The sequence below is a fragment of the Mesoplodon densirostris genome, chromosome 8, assembly GCF_025265405.1.
Source record: "Mesoplodon densirostris isolate mMesDen1 chromosome 8, mMesDen1 primary haplotype, whole genome shotgun sequence".
Taxonomy (NCBI): domain Eukaryota; kingdom Metazoa; phylum Chordata; class Mammalia; order Artiodactyla; family Ziphiidae; genus Mesoplodon; species Mesoplodon densirostris.
In genome coordinates, this window is record NC_082668.1 from 95,165,041 (window position 1) to 95,178,623 (window position 13,583).

General features: G+C 39.5%; 1 protein-coding gene across 1 annotated transcript; it reads left to right on the forward strand.

Moving 5' to 3' along the window:
- Positions 1–3,121: 3,121 nt before the first annotated feature.
- Positions 3,122–9,686, forward strand: HNRNPA3 (heterogeneous nuclear ribonucleoprotein A3). Its single transcript, XM_060106253.1, has 11 exons — positions 3,122–3,259; positions 5,235–5,357; positions 5,447–5,593; positions 5,687–5,897; positions 6,241–6,330; positions 6,414–6,509; positions 6,604–6,684; positions 7,167–7,307; positions 8,174–8,296; positions 8,391–8,460; positions 8,553–9,686. Exons 1-10 carry the CDS (start codon positions 3,188–3,190, stop codon positions 8,441–8,443), a joined length of 1,137 nt encoding a protein of 378 aa, XP_059962236.1. The 5' UTR covers positions 3,122–3,187; the 3' UTR covers positions 8,444–8,460; positions 8,553–9,686.
- The last annotated feature ends 3,897 nt before the right edge of the window (positions 9,687–13,583 follow it).

Consider the following 13,583-nt stretch of genomic DNA (forward strand, 5'->3'; position numbering starts at 1 on the left):
CTGTTGTGGCCTCTCCCGTTGCGGAGCACAGGCTCCGGACGCGCAGGCTCAGCGGCCATGGCTCACGGGCCCAGCCGCTCCGCGGCATGTGGGATCCTCCCGGACCGGGGCACGAACCCGCGTCCCCTGCATCGGCAGGCGGACTCTCAACCACTGCGCCACCAGGGAAGCCCCCAACTGTACATTTGAACGGTTGTATAAAATGGTTTTAAATATTTTATCACCCACTCTGACTCTTAGGTGATCAGAGTCCCTCACTGATAATTACTATTCAGAATATGAGTTTATCATTAAAAAGTCTAGATCAGAAACTGAATAAAGCCATTTCAACCATAAAATCTAATATCAAAGTATATTCACAGGAACAAATTCAAGTCGATTATTAAAACGTGGAAATTTTTTATTTGAAAGTTTTATCCAAATTCAATTTTTAATATCTTCCCTGATACACTGTATTTTACTTTATCATAATTATTTAAAGAAAATGTGATAATTTTTTTTTTTTACCATCATTTAGATGCCTCTAAATCTCTTCTTTTATGTAACCTAGTGTGCTGTACAAAAATTAGCATTTTCTGGGACTCCCCTGGTGGCGAAGTGGTTAAGAATCCACCTGCTAATGCAGGGGACACGGGTTCAATCCCTGGTCCAGGAAGATCCCACATGCCGCGGAGCAACTAAGCTTGTGCGCCACAGCTACTGAGCCCATGCGTCACAACTACTGAAGCCCGCGTACCTAGAGCCCGTGCTTGGCAACAAGAGAAGCCACTGCAATGAGAAGCCCGCGCACAAAACGAAGAGTAGCCCCCGCTCGCTACAACTAGAGAAAGCCTGTGCACAGCAACGTAGACCCAACGCAGCCAAAAACAAATACATAAAATCAATTTATTTTTAAAAAATTAGCATTTTCTCCATATGTTGTGATGTGAAAGAAGCTTAGAGGCCCTGATACAGATTATTCATAAAATCAGTCTGCCACCCCATCCCACCCTAGGACCCTTGTCCTCTGCTTCCTACCCCATATACTCTCTGTCTCTCACATTTCAAAAACAGCCAGGGTTACAAGGATAGAAAACAGCCAAGGTTCAAGTCTGTGTCCAACAGGGTCAAGAACTCAAACAGGGATATTTGTACGAGATACCATGTGGCCCTGGAGCTGGAGAGGAGGCTTAGACAAAAGCATAAAAAATAGCTAATGTCTAAAAACTACAGAATCTGTGTGAACAACATATCTGGGAGGAATCCACATTTTACTGTAGGACAAAGGACTTGAACAAATGGACTGACATACTGTGTTCCTGGATGGAAGTACTTAGTATCCCATCCCCCACCATTTCTCAAATTAATATGAAAACTTCATACAATTCAAAGAAAGAATAACAAAAGTTATTGATTAGAAATAACTTGGTTAGAAAACACCTAGACAAACATGCCCTAAAGTGAAGCCAAGTGATCAGTTTTCTTGCAGTTTCTCATAGGTACCTTGGTTTGAATACCATCTCCCTAAGGTCTTTAACGTCACGTTTTTCTACATACTCAGAAGTGACCAAGTTATTCAAGACTATTTCATAGTAATCAAACTCACAAAGCTTTTACATATGAACGAGATACTAAGGGTAGAAATTTTCCCAATATCTCAAGTACTATTGTTGGCTATCAGGAGTACCCGATAAGCAGAATACGTAACAATTTGCTTCTGATAATAGAATCAGAGTAACCAGAGGAGGGTTACTTTGCTTGGAGGGTTGCTTTCATCCAAGATACAGTAAGGCCTGGTGACTGGTTTCTGCCCCAGAACAGAGTACCTTTTGTTCGTGTCTCCCAAATCAAACACTGTTCCACTTGGGCAATGCTAGATAAACATCAACAAACTGTTATTCTTTGTGCTAATTTTTTCCCCAAACTCTGAGCTGACCATTCCCCAATGGTTAACAAACTGCTTTTCAAACAACTTAGAATATAACTGATTAGATTTCTAATCTTTCCAAGGGGAGGCCTGATCAATTCTAAACGAGATGCTCATATGGATTGCTACATTAAAATACAGGGCATTTCTTAGCATGGTAGGGAGACCTGTCAACTGTGGTCACTTTTACCAGCACCTTTGCTTCAATACGGATCCATAGTTTATTACCTTATAGCTGTCATGGGTGTTGGAGATCACCAAATCTTATCCCCATTTTCATTAAAAAAAAAAATCCTAAAACTAAAGCTCAGTACGGTCAAATGACTTAAAGTCACTTGGGAGGCCAAGAATGAATTAGATCAACTCTTTGATCTTTTTTGTTTTACTTCACAAGTGAAAATAATTAGGTAAAAATCACTCGCGAATAGGGAGTATATCTGGTGGTCTTACTTTTAGCAATCTTGTAAATCATTCCTTAAATCCAGTCCACGAGAACAGTTCCTTCAGCTCTTTCCACAGTAACTAGAAGTGAAAGAAAATAGTGCCGACAGATTTCTTGAGATATCAGTGAGTACCTAATTAACTGACCTCGACCAGTCTTGCCTCAGCTCATTAAGGGTGAAGTTTCAGTGTTTCAGCCGCGTTTTGAGGCCTTTCCAAGATGCCCATGATTCACATATGTCCGTGTCAGGGATATTCAGTGCGGGACCTCACAGTGGGCATCCCAGTCACGGACACCGGGCCCTGCCATTTGGAAACGTGCGAGGAGACGCCGAGGGGCCGAGAGGGCTTTCTTACAACCCTGAAGTACAAGAAGGGAAAATGTGGTTTTACTCAGGCTTGTGAATGAAATGAATTCGATAATGGAGACCGAAAGACCCACGTGGGGGAGGGGAAAGAAGCGCGAGAAGAAAGGGAAACAGGCCTTTTTCTCCGGTGACGCGCGGTCACGAGGCATTCTCCCGACGTGGGCGCCGACCATTGGCAAAAGTCTAGCTGACGTCCTTGCAGCCGCCCGGGCGCGAACGGCGGCAAGGGCGGTGCCGCACTGTAAATTAGCGAGGCGCGCGCGCTCCCGGGGCTTGCCACGCCCCCGTCCTCTGCCCACCAACCCGCTCGTCCAGTCCCTCTTCGCGCCCAGCTGGCCACGCCCCTTCCTAACTCGCCCCTCCCCCATCAGGCCGGCGGCGCGCGAAAAGCGCGTCACGTGACGGCTAGCCCCGCCTCTTCCTCTCGGTCCCATATTGAACTCGAGTTGGAAGAGGCGAGTCCGGTCTCAAAATGGAGGTAAAACCGCCGCCCGGCCGCCCCCAGCCCGACTCCGGCCGTCGCCGCCGCCGCCGGGGGGAGGAGGTATTAGGGGGAGAGCGGGGGGTTGCTGGGTAGTGGCCGGCAAGGGGGGCCGGACTCGGTGGGAGTGGGGAGGCCGGGTGGACTGGGTCGGCCCTCCCGCGCTCTGCGCTGAGACGGGCGGCGGGAGGGGGAGGGGAGCGGGCCTCGGAGGCCTCCTTGGGGCTTCTCGCCAGCCTTGCCGTCTCCTTGGGCTGCACAAGTGGTCCCTCGGAGGCGCGGTGTGGCTGGGGAGACCTCGGGAGGGGAGCTGGCCCGCCGGCCGCGCGGCCTCCCATTCGAGGCCGAGGGCGGCATGGCGGGCCTCGGCGGGAGCGGTTGGGAGGAGGCGGTGGGGGAGGGGAGGGGACGAGCAGGCACATCCGGGCGAGCGAGCAGGCGGGCGGCGGCCACATTGACATTGATCCGCTGCCGCGTTACGAAATGGCGCATTGGCACGCAATGGCCGCCGCCTGGCTCCGCCGCCGGGAGAGAGAGCGTGGGATTGGAAGGCAGAGGGAGGAGGCGGCCCAGCAGAGAATGCCGCAAACGGTCTCGAAGCTTGGGGCCTAGTGCTTTCAGTGATGTTCTACCAACGCGTTTCCAGGCCTTACAGAGGCTAAGGAGAATTTTCCGTCCCGTTCTTTTCCTCGCAGCACTGGGTTGAAAATATATTTTTTTAACTTTGCTGTTTTAAAGTACTTCTTGATCTGCCGTTTTTGCTAAAGTCCTTACATAGCTTCGTTCCATGTGGGTGAAGTGCCCCATCTCATAATTAGAGTGTGGATGTAAAATAGGAAGTTGAAATTTTTCCACCTTCGTTTTTCCTATTCTGATGGGTCGGCTCAGGTTGTACTTTCTTGTAATTTTGTTTCAGAGGACTGCAACCAGAGTCGAATTTTTCATTTGTTTGGGATAATTTCATGTGGGTTATTTCTTTCTCTCAAGCTTGTGTATTGTTAATTAGATGTATTTAACCGGGACTTGAAAAGATGAGACTAAGTGAATAAATGCTTTAGGCTGTTAATCATTTAACATTTTTTCGTGGCATGTGACAGTCTCTTCATATTAAATGCCTTAACGTCTCTACTTTTAGAAGACACAGGAAGATCTTAGAATGTAAATGTGAGTGCCTCTATTTAAGGACTTTGGATGAAAGTTATCTTCATGCATATATGTGTTAAGTAGTAGTTATGTGATTTGTTAAAGAACTAGTTAAATTGTAAAACAATTCAGGCCATATCTTAATTTTTTTTTTTAATCTCAATTTCTTTTTTACTGTGTTCCTTTCTTGTCAGACAACATACATAACGTAAGTCCAAACTGCCCTTTTTTTGACCCAGTAAAATGTTGGTTTTGACATTTTTGGCATGTGGTACAAATGCAAATAGAAAATTTTTACGTGGCTGGTTTTTTCCATAGTTTCTTTTGGGGGGGGGGAATGCTGGTTTAGCCTATTATTGAGAAACACTTATTTTCACCTTTTTACTTTCTTGAAGTGGTGAACACCTTTTTATTTGCTTGAAAGTGGTGAATTTCTCCACTCTTAAGTTGTAGTTCACAGTCTTGTGGTTTATAATTATGTGCTTTTGGGGGTGTAGACTAGGGAGGGAAGACGAGAGAAGAAATGGCATAGATGAAACACTGCATTTACAACACTTCTGGTTTCTTAGAAATTGGTTTCTCAGTAGCCACTTCTAAAATAATCTGTCCCCAGACACTTGTAGTTGTAGCTCAAAATTTCGGGACTTTTGATTCTGGAATTCTCTTGGGCTTCAATTTAGTTTTTAAGTGATGTTGGCATTTCAGAGTCTGGTTATAGGTTTTCTTGGTCCCTTTAATCAATTGATGTGTGTGATCCTCCTCCAGATTTTAGAGCAAGTGTTAATGGTACAGGAATTTGATGTTAAAGTTTATTTGTAGGAGATTAAAAGGCTTGTGCATCTTTGCATTTACCTACTAAACGAAATAATTAAAATATATTGGTTTGTTTCCTCAGGGCCATGATCCAAAGGAACCAGAACAGTTGAGAAAACTGTTTATTGGTGGTCTGAGCTTTGAAACTACAGATGATAGCTTAAGAGAACATTTTGAGAAATGGGGCACACTTACAGATTGTGTGGTAAGTTATTAAGGGAACAAAAGGTTCTTGAAAGAGGGCAGAGGACGTGTGGAGGTGTGTTTCAGTGCTTTAAAATTTTTGTTTTGTAGGTGATGAGAGACCCCCAAACAAAACGTTCCAGGGGCTTTGGTTTTGTTACTTACTCTTGTGTTGAAGAGGTGGATGCAGCAATGTGTGCTCGACCACACAAGGTTGATGGGCGTGTAGTGGAACCAAAGAGAGCTGTTTCTAGAGAGGTATGTTAATAATACAGTCTTGTGTGACATGTGAAATTGTTGCAAATCTTTTGAGTTTTTTTTTTTTTAACTTACATATTTTTTTATTTGTAGGATTCTGTAAAGCCTGGTGCCCATCTAACAGTGAAGAAAATTTTTGTTGGTGGTATTAAAGAAGATACAGAAGAATATAATTTGAGAGACTACTTTGAAAAGTATGGCAAGATTGAAACCATAGAAGTTATGGAAGACAGGCAGAGTGGAAAAAAGAGAGGATTTGCTTTTGTAACTTTTGATGATCATGATACCGTTGATAAAATTGTTGGTAAGTAGCAGTTTCTCAGAACTTGAATGAGAAAGCAGAAATGGCTTCTTTGCTTTCTACTAAACTTGCTAAATTGCTTATAACTTTTGTATTGTGCACAATGATAGCATATAAAGTGTATGGTTTAGTTTTCATGAAGTGACTATACCTGTGTAACCAGCATCTGGATCAAGAAATAAATGTTACTAACATCCCAGAACACTCCCTTATCACCACTCAAAGTCACTACCTTTTTGATGATGTTTTAATAAGTTATATCGTGATAAAGGATATCATTTATGTGTGCTTTTCCAAACATCAAATAACTTTTGTTTGTTTGTTTGTTTGATTAAACAAAATTTAGTTCAGAAATACCACACTATTAATGGGCATAATTGTGAAGTGAAAAAGGCCCTTTCTAAACAAGAAATGCAATCTGCTGGATCACAAAGAGGTGAGTAGTACCATATATACATACAAAATAGAGATGAGTGATGTTTGTAAGGTTCTTAAAGAACTTTCCTGCCTGTATTGAAGGTCGTGGAGGTGGATCTGGCAACTTTATGGGTCGTGGAGGAAACTTTGGAGGTGGTGGAGGTAACTTTGGCCGTGGTGGAAACTTTGGTGGAAGAGGTAGGACCGTTACCTTATTTCTAAGAACATGTCTACCTAAGTGTGACTGGTAAACTGAATATATTCATTTCATTCACACTTTGCTTTTTTCCAGGAGGCTATGGTGGTGGAGGTGGTGGCAGCAGAGGTAGTTACGGAGGAGGTGACGGTGGATATAATGGGTTTGGAGGCGACGGTGAGTTTTTTAATGTTTGATATTTTGGTTTTGTTTCTGTACTTGGTGAAGAATGAAAGTGTTTGTTTACATTTTTCTAATTTAAAACTTGTGTGGCTTGACCATTAAAGTATGCTTTGAAACTAATATAGAAAACTAGACCTTAAAGTCCTGAAGATTTAACATTACCTGGTTCTTTTTGGCTGATAAGGTTTATTGTACTAGCAGTTGAGGTGGTCTCAGGAGACGGTTCACTATTGTCCTTAGTGAGATTTTTAAAAATTGAGACAACTTTTTAATGTTAAAAGATTGAAGCATTCATCTTAATTGTTCCTAGCCCAGATTCTTGCTGTTCTATTAGCCAGGTATTACCAGGCTTTAGAGTGTTGAATCAGTTCATTGACCTGTTTTCTGGGGGCTTAAAAGTACAGTAAACTAGCATTCAATAACTTGATCCTCTGTACATTTATATTTTTGTCTGACAACCGAATTTGTTGTTCTAGGTGGTAACTATGGCGGTGGTCCTGGTTACAGTAGTAGAGGAGGCTATGGTGGTGGCGGACCAGGATATGGAAACCAAGGTGGTGGATATGGTGGCGGTGGTGGCGGATATGACGGTTACAATGAAGGAGGGAATTTTGGAGGTGGTAGACTTTCACTTGTTTTCAATATTCAGCAGTTTTTATAGTTTCTTACGGGTGTTTAAAAACATGTTAAAACAGCATTTGGTTTTATAATAGAAAATACTCAACTGGTGGGAAATTAAACTGTTCTTATTTTGCTGGCAATTTAGTAAATTGGCCAAGTGTATTCAACTCTTATTTTTGTATTGAAATGGACATTTATCAGTAATACTTGTTGCCTGAATTTTAGTTAACTCTAGGTACTTTTAAGCTGGACAGATGGGAACTGTAAATTGAATATGCAGACATGTTGAAATGAATCGGGTGTCATCTGGAGTCTAGGTGACAAAAATACTTTGAGTCTTGATATGTCAGGTGCGTTGCAGACTCTTAAGCAGGTCTGCATCATTATTCCACGATGCTATAAAGAACTTTGTCATGAATGCACTGAGTTTTGTTGAACTGTATTGATATATCGACAAGTTTTTCTTAACAGTCAACTTGAAATGCTTTTTTGTCATTGATTTAAAAGTTATATGGTATCAGAATTAGGGGGAATCAAACATAATTTTGATGCTGTCTAGTGGTACGAAGGAGAGAATGTGCTAGGGTGTAATATCTAATATAAACAAAGTACGGTAGCTGTCTAAACACGTAGTCTTTTGAGCCATCCTTCACTTCTTGTTTTTCCTCTCCTGCCTGTGTCTGAGGCCTGCTAGTGGGCCTCTATATGGAAAGAGTTTGGTAGCTCTGTAAAATCTCTTTTCAAAGTGTTGTGTGGAAGTGTCAGAGCACATGCTGCCACGATTGTCAAAAGATGATGAGTACATGTATTTAAAAAAAATAACTGTGTAGGTCAGCCACAAATAAAACCTTTGTAATTTCAGGTAACTATGGTGGTGGTGGGAGCTATAATGATTTTGGAAATTATAGTGGACAACAGCAATCAAATTACGGACCCATGAAGGGGGGCAGTTTTGGTGGAAGAAGCTCGGGAAGCCCCTATGGTGGTAAATAATTTTTTTTTTCCTGTCAAAATTTTTCATAGCCTTTTAAATTAAAAATTCATGTGTTTCTTTAAAACCTTTGTGTGTATGTTTCTAGGTGGTTATGGATCTGGTGGTGGAAGTGGTGGATATGGTAGCAGAAGGTTCTAAAAACTCAGAAGAAAAGGGTAGGTATCTTTAAATTTTTATCATGATGATAAAGAATATGTGGAACTGTTCACTGAGTGTAATAATTTTTTTATCCTGTATTATTCAACAGGCTACAGTTCTTAGCAGGAGAGAGAGCGAGGAGTTGTCAGGAAAGCTGCAGGTTACTTTGAGACAGTCGTCCCAAATGCATTAGAGGAACTGTAAAAATCTGCCACAGAAGGAACGATGATCCATAGTCAGAAAAGTTACTGCAGCTTAAACAGGAAACCCTTCTTGTTCAGGACTGTCATAGCCACAGTTTGCAAAAAAGTGCAGCTATTGATTAATGCAATGTAGTGTCAATTAGATGTACATTCCTGAGGTCTTTTATCTGTTGTAGCTTTGTCTTTTTCTTTTTCTTTTCATTACATCAGGTATATTGCCCTGTAAATTGTGGTAGTGGTACCAGGAATAAAAAATTAAGGAATTTTTAACTTTTCAATATTTGTGTAGTTCAGTTTTTCTACATTTTAGTACAGAAACTTTAACAAAATGCAGTTTTGAAGGTGTTTCCTTGTGAGTTAACAAGTAAAGAAGATCATTGTTAATTACTATTTTGTATGAATTTTGCTAAAGTTAACTGTAAAGAAACACCTGCTGACTTGCAGTTTAAGGGGATCTATTCTCCCCATTTCCAAACCATGAAATGAATGGGCTCTGACATGTGGAGAGAATAGATATTTGTATGTTTGCAATGTGTGTTTTAGATAATAGAATTGGGTATTTAAATTAGCATATTTGTGAATTTAATAGCATTAAGATTTACTTCAAATGAAAAATCTCAAAATTCCTATTTGGTTTTTGTGCATTTTCTTTCAAAATGTAATCATATGATTTTAGTGTATTAGCTTTGCTGAGAGTCCTAGCTGTGTTTAGAACATCTCCATTCTACATTCACCTTGGTCACATGTGAACTGCCATAGTTTTATTTGGGTGTAAAGAATGTCTCCTGCCCTCTGTTTAAATTCTGGAAAGGGATAGTGAATGTTTTCCGTTTCCTCCTACCTTAAGAAACATTCTTAAAGTCTTTAAAATACAGGACCACTAAGCCTGCTCTATCTGAGCGAATTAGTGGCTACCTTTTTTTTTTTTCCTTTTTAAAGCACAAGAGGCCCATAAATCTTCAGTTATTTTCCTTGGTTTAATATATATTTTTTTGATACAAGCTCTCAGAGCAAGAGAATAAAAATCATGCATTGTTGAACCCTTGCTGGCATGCTTTTTTGTTTGTACCCTCTGCATTTTACTGGATGAAACCAAGGATAGTCTAGATATAATCATCCCAAGTGACTACTGCAGTAGAAGTGTAGCACAGTTGCTTAGTACAAACAAGCTTTTCACTTCAAGACCTGAATTCAAATTTGGATAGTTAAGAGTTTGTACTCACTAAAAATCCCAAAGAACACACTGTTATTTCCATGTGTATGCTTGAACCTAAATCATGTTGGTATGAGTTTACAATTTGTTTGGAAGACCCTGGTTGAGAAGAGTCTTAGATAACAAGGTCATATATATATATATATATATATAAACCAATGTCTACTGTTTTGCGCCAGCTAGTGCTTAAAATTTCATTCGAGCCCTAAGTATGTGCCCTGCTGTTATTATTTCTTCGGTAGTTGAACGTTAAATTTGAGATTCTTATTTTTGTTTTAAGAAGTACTAAGCAAAACAAGCAATAAAAGGGGGGATGGGGCGTGCTAGTGTTTGAATATGCTCTCGTTGCTCTAATTCTGTGCCTCTGTGCATTAATATTTGGATGCATGCAATGCCAGCATGGAAATCGGTCTTCACAGACACTGCAGTTTTCCAGAAAACACTCACAAACCAATAAATGTAACAGACAACATTCCATTTGTTAATGGACATATGTGAATAAGCAGTGTAGAAAATAGGCTAATTATTAGAAAATGGTTAAGTCTTTAACAACTTCAAGTGTTGGTTATATAAATGGACACTGTCAATGTTCATAACTTAAACCTGGGTACCTGGTCAAAATAATGCTTGGGAAACATTTTATTAAAATTAACCTAAATTGTCTCAAGTTCTTTTATTCATATAATAAAGGTTGAAGGAATGGGGGAGATTAACATTTCCTGTTTCTATGTTTGTGAAATTGTTTGACACAACCTTGACAGTATCCTTTAATGGCATATGAGGTTAATTTGTACTGTTAACAAACTTTCTGTGTTCTGGAACTAGTTTAATAGTGAAAATATTGTCAGTAAGTTGATGTTTGCAACCTATAAGCAGGTGAAATCTGTGTATGTGACCTGTTTATAAGTTGTATTAGCTTAGTTCTTGTGAACAGTGTGGAAAAGTTAAGCCATGAGGAGAGCGATTTAACCAGCTTTAAAGGACCTAAGATGTGCTTTTTAAGCACAGTGGATCAAAGACTCACTAAGACAGGACTTCAGCAGCCTTTTGAGTATGGACAAGTCAGCATAAATAAAGAATGACAAGGCAGCAGCAAGAGCTTCAACTACAGAGAAGTGAAGGCATAAGATACTATGGTGATAGTGAGCAACTTTCCAAAAGCTAGTTAAATCTGCTTATTACAACTGAAATATCGAAGAAAGTCTAGCAGGAAGGAGCTCTTCGCCTTTTGGAACACCAATGAGAGATAGTTGGCCACAGTCACTAGGTCTAGCATTTAGACCTGCAAGGAAGGGCAATAAGCATTAGGTAAGGCTTGAATTTGAATTTTTTCACTAATTAAAGAGTAATTTTTTGTAAAGCAAGGTAAGAGTAATTTTTTTGATTTGCAGGTTGAATGAGAACCCTACTTGCCTAAATGAGGAATGTCTTTCCTACCATCTTAAATACGAAGGTTTCTGGCTGGGTAAGGTTTGTAGCTTACACTAAAGCCTGATGACACCATTTGTTTCCCTATAAATTTACATTACATATTTTAAAACTATTAGATACATGGGCAAAATTGTTCAGCTGAAAAGTTTATCTTGGAATCACATCGAACACAGTTTAAACAGTTTTAAAATTTTCCCTGCAGTAACCATGAGTGTTCATCTTGAGTCAGATATATACAATTCATTGTTGGTGTCTTTAGGATAAAGTCAATTTTTGACAAGAGAAAGAGTGACCAGGTTTTTTTAAAGAATTTTTGTAATAAGCATGACTTGTAACAGAAGCATTACGCTTCCAGTCCTCAATCTAGAGAAAAGAAAATCTTGGAATGAAATTTCAAAACTGTCAGATTATACAGATATAAAAATGGTCTTTGTTCAAGTGGCCTCATACATAAATAAGTTCTCTCGCATACGACTTCAGGGAATTATTTGGACTAATAGGATAAACTTTTGGTTCTTTTTTAGGTTTCTTTGTGTTTAATCTGTTAATCAGAGGCAGTGGGGGCCTAATTCCACTAAAGCTCCTTTTTAAGACAACCTTTCCCAAAGAATAGTTAAAATATTACTCAATTACTACACAAATCAGATGCTGATTGTTCATAAGGGCTATTATTGCTGCCCCAAAAGGGCTTGTTAAAATTTGAGGTTTGATGATAATTCACTTTTTTAAAAAATAACACTTTGGTGGGGACAGGTGGTTAAAATAAAACTAGTTCTAAATTATAAGTAAGTCAAGTTATTTATATACAGGAGCAGTTAGGTTGCCACAGATTTTATTTTCAGAAAATAACTGGTTGGGTCTCTTTCTGTATCTGTCTAAATCAGGACTGAATTTCTACACACCACCATAGAATGAAGTGTTGAATAAGGTAAATCGCCTTTTAATGATAATTTTCTTTACAACATGGTTTTTAATGAAGCAAACTTCCTAAGATAGGAAATATTTTCTTTTTTAAAGGCATTGTTCTTTTCCAGTCCATCTCATTTCTTTATGAAATAAAGTGATTTTACTTAAATGTAGTTCCACTGTCATTTCTGAAAAATACGATGCTCTTAAGTCATAATACCAGTAAATGAAGGAAGTTATACAAGGGAGAAATGGTCAAGGCAAACCTTAACTCATTTTGTCAAAGCAACTCATAGGTTACAGCTTCCCACACTACATTTCTTCTGAAAAAGCTCATTTTACACTCAGGTCCTAAAGAAGAAAAACTATCTGGTAACAAAGACCGTTTGTTAAGGAACTGAACAGTTGAAATACACTTGGTTTTAAGAGTTCGAATATGTAAGTCACCATTTGAAACATTTCTAATTAAATGCCAGTATCTCTTGGAATTCCAGTAATTGATGTCACAAAGTAGTGAGTAGGCATGCTAATGTGCAGGGGTAATGTAAGGATTGTTAGCCTATATAAATATTCAAGATTACTTTTAAATCTCAATGTTTTACTCTGATTTATAAGACTTAAAAGGTGGTCTGTAATGGATTCAAATGTTTCATTTGTAGTATAATGAAATGTTTACAGAAAGAACTTTTTCATTAAAATATTTTTAGAAATGTGTGTGTTGTTTTGTCACTTCACAGTGTTCATGTGACTTAAATGCTGTATAGGTGGACATTACATACTTTACTAGTAAGTAAAAAACAGGAAACTTGGAATGAGCCTTCACATTATCAGTTGATTTAAAGGTTGTAGATTTTATTCAGTGGAAAACACACGAGAAGTAGGTGTGGGGAAAAGGCTTATTGCCACTTAAGAATTCTTAAAGGACAATACATGAGATACTTGGGTGATTGGTGAGGAGTTAGTGAACTTACTTTGGAGAAAAATTGTGGGTAAGGACAATTATGTGAACGGTAATTTGGGAGAATGGTGAAATGAGGGTTCAAAATGTTGGAAGGTACTGCATGTGTTTTGTTTTTGGAGGTACTTGGTTTCTTGAGAAAGGCAATTGAGCATTTTGTGGTGTGAAGGTGGGTCGGGGAAAACTAATAAAATTAAGTAGTATTAAACTACCGTTGCACAGTTTAACCCAAGTGATGTGTCAGAGTTTGACAAATTGGAATTTCCTGGCAGTCCAGTGGTTAGGATTCCATGCTTCCACTTCAGGGAGCCCCGGTTCAATCCCTAGTTGGGGAACTAGGATATTTTGGGCAGCACACTCCCCAAAAAAATTTGACGAATTTGTGAGGTATGGTTTTGATGTTTTTTTAAAGTTATTTTCATACCACAC

Coding starts and splice junctions, on each gene's coding strand:
- HNRNPA3 (XM_060106253.1), top strand. CDS start 3,188: ATGGAGGTAAAACCGCCGCCCGGCCGCCCCCAGCCCGACTCCGGCCGT. Junction 3,260..5,234: donor GCCGCCGCCGGGGGGAGGAG/GTATTAGGGGGA, acceptor TTGTTTCCTCAG/GGCCATGATCCAAAGGAACC. Junction 7,308..8,173: donor TGAAGGAGGGAATTTTGGAG/GTGGTAGACTTT, acceptor TTGTAATTTCAG/GTAACTATGGTGGTGGTGGG.